Consider the following 2,628-nt stretch of genomic DNA (forward strand, 5'->3'; position numbering starts at 1 on the left):
ATACCAACTTGAAATTTACTATAACACAAACATTAATTTGGAGTAAATGATGCCCGGCTATATAATTGGGTTTCTTTGTGACAAAAAAATTAATGCGAAATAAATATAGTGTGGGTGTACTTATTTAAGGATTTTTAGTGGTATTTATTAGTTCTATTCCTTTTTTGTCCTACACCTGATTTTTTTTCCCGGAAAAATCAACCAATTTAACCCCTGTGAAAGCCCCCCACGTCCGGCTGATCCTCGGACCCGTCTCATTAAATTCGTAACGTACTTCCACGCTCTCGTTTGCTTTCTTTTTTCCTATATTCCAATGGGGGCTTAGACTTTTTCTTGTGCTGTCTAAATACAGATTGAAGTTCGAAAAAAGTCTTTGTGCACGCCCTCGTATTGCGCTTCACGTAGCAGATCGAACTCTCCCCAAAAGTCAAGAAGAATTCGCTGAGTGGGTTCTCTTGAGGATTAGATTGATTGTTCATTGCCATGGAGCATTAACATTTAAAAAATGGCTATGCCGTTCGAAAATTTATAAACCTTTAAACCTCAAAGCACCGTCGACAGTTTGATTTGATGAAAAGCCCCCATGTCATTAAAGAATGATCATTAAGGAGTCAACGCGGCGCGCGACGGCAACGATGATTCCAAAACCTGCTTTGACCTTTCCTTGTTCCTATCAAAATGGTTCTATAAAGGAGGGAAGCCCCAAGAACTGCAAAAGAGCAAAAGGGGGATTCGAATTCGAAGATTTTCGTGAGCAGGAGGAGACAGAGAGAAGAGCAGGGGCGACCTGACGTTTCTTGAGAACACGGAGGGGGCGATGGCGAGGCATTTGGGCGGTGTTAGTTTCGCGGCGGCGGCAGTGGTGATGGCGGCTCTTTTGTCGGGATCTGCTGCGCAGGTGCCTGCGCCTCCGCCTGGGCATCCTAAAGGGGTGGTGACTTACACGGTTGGAGATGCCATGGGGTGGACTATAGCTGCGGGAGGCGCGGCGGCGTATGAAGCTTGGGCTAACAGTCAGATCTTCGAGGTTGGAGACATTTTAGGTAAGTTGAGATCAGACATTTTAGTGTAAATTTGGTAGAGAACTACACTAAGCGACATTTCACTTTGAAATGTCTAGCGCCGTATAAGTTTGTTGGATTCCTAATTTTGTACGTCTCATACGCAAGAGTCATAAATGTCGAATTTTTATAAGTGATTATTTTTAGATATATAATTTTTAAATTATTATTTTTGATTTGATTGTACAATCGCATAAATATTTGAAAAACAAAAACGCATTGATGTCTGTTTTGGCGGCAAAAAAATCAGCATAAACATTGAGAGTATAATAAGAAAAATCCATACAAATAATCTTATCTATCATTAATTTGAGCATCATTTCTATCCAATCTTTGAAATAAGGTCACTTGTGTGAAATTTACTTCACATGCGGACGTAGTATGCTCTAATTTTCTAATAAAAGTACTATTTCCTTTGTTTAATGGCTTACTAATTCTTAGGTCCAAATGACGATTTTGTCATCTCCATGCAGTCTTCAACTTCAACGACGGAGCGCACGACGTGGCCGAAGTGACGGATACGTCTTTCAACTCATGCGACGGCACCAACACCCTCTCTATCTTCACTGCCCCGCCGGCGAGGATCACCCTCGCCACCGCCGGCCAGCATTTCTTCATCTGTACCGTCCCTGGCCACTGCTCGTTAGGCCAAAAGGTTGCCATCAACGTCACCGCCCCCAGCCCCTCCGGCACTCCCCCGTCATCCTCCTCAGCCGTCCCGCCCCCCAAGGCAGCCACTCCTCCCTCTGCTGCCACCCCGACGTCCTCCACCACGACTCCAACTCATCCGCCCTCTGCCTCCACTCCGTCATCCTCAGCAGCTTCTCCACGGACCGGGGCGTAACACCAGCACCTTCCACCTCAAGTCCTCCACCTAAAACAGCAACTCCATCGCCTGCCACCACCCTGCCGCCCTCCAGCACGGCTGCTCCACCATCTTCAACCCCGGCTCCCTCGGCAGCAGCAGCATCTCCTGCTGGAGATGCGGTTCCTCCTGCCCCAGGGAACTCGGCAGCATCGCTTGGCGTCACCGGAGTTTCTGCAGTAATTTTGACCGCAGCCGTAGCTCTACTTACTTCTCCGTGATCGTTGCAGAGTCAATTTTTTGCTATTAATTTGGTTATTACATCTTCTTTTTACCGGTTGCGGAAGATGAAATGATGATGAGAGTCGTGATCTTGGAGTTCTCATTCCCCGTCCTTCTTCTATTGAGAATAAAGAATATTTCGTCACCATGCTTGTCAATATTTCACGCCATGCAATGATGAATAGAAAAGCAGAAGAAGGGAACGTCTCCTTTTATTTTTCTGTCTCTTTGACTTTCATTGCATGACCAAATCAGTACAAATCTCAAGCACGGTTTAATCATACAAAGCCCAATTTAATATCTCTTCTCCTTCAAGTTTACCTAAGACAGCACTGGAGCGAATATGATCTCCACCGGCCATACATAAGGCTTTAGATTATACCAGGAAGTGTATACCATGATTTTTCTGTCTGTCGATGACTGCACGTATTGCATGACAGATGTGAAGAAATAGACTGTTATCCTGGCAATAATGGGCCA

At 45.2% G+C, this 2,628-nt stretch overlaps 1 protein-coding gene across 1 annotated transcript; it reads left to right on the forward strand.

The window, feature by feature from the left end:
* The first annotated feature begins 738 nt into the window (after positions 1 to 738).
* On the forward strand, positions 739 to 2,306 carry LOC104439245 (stellacyanin-like). The gene is made up of 2 exons (XM_039309134.1): positions 739 to 1,043; positions 1,535 to 2,306. The coding sequence occupies exons 1-2, from the start codon at positions 818 to 820 to the stop codon at positions 1,903 to 1,905; spliced, it is 597 nt and encodes a 198-aa protein (XP_039165068.1). The 5' UTR covers positions 739 to 817; the 3' UTR covers positions 1,906 to 2,306.
* Positions 2,307 to 2,628: the final 322 nt, after the last annotated feature.

This window comes from Eucalyptus grandis, chromosome 3, assembly GCF_016545825.1.
Source record: "Eucalyptus grandis isolate ANBG69807.140 chromosome 3, ASM1654582v1, whole genome shotgun sequence".
NCBI lineage: Eukaryota > Viridiplantae > Streptophyta > Magnoliopsida > Myrtales > Myrtaceae > Eucalyptus > Eucalyptus grandis.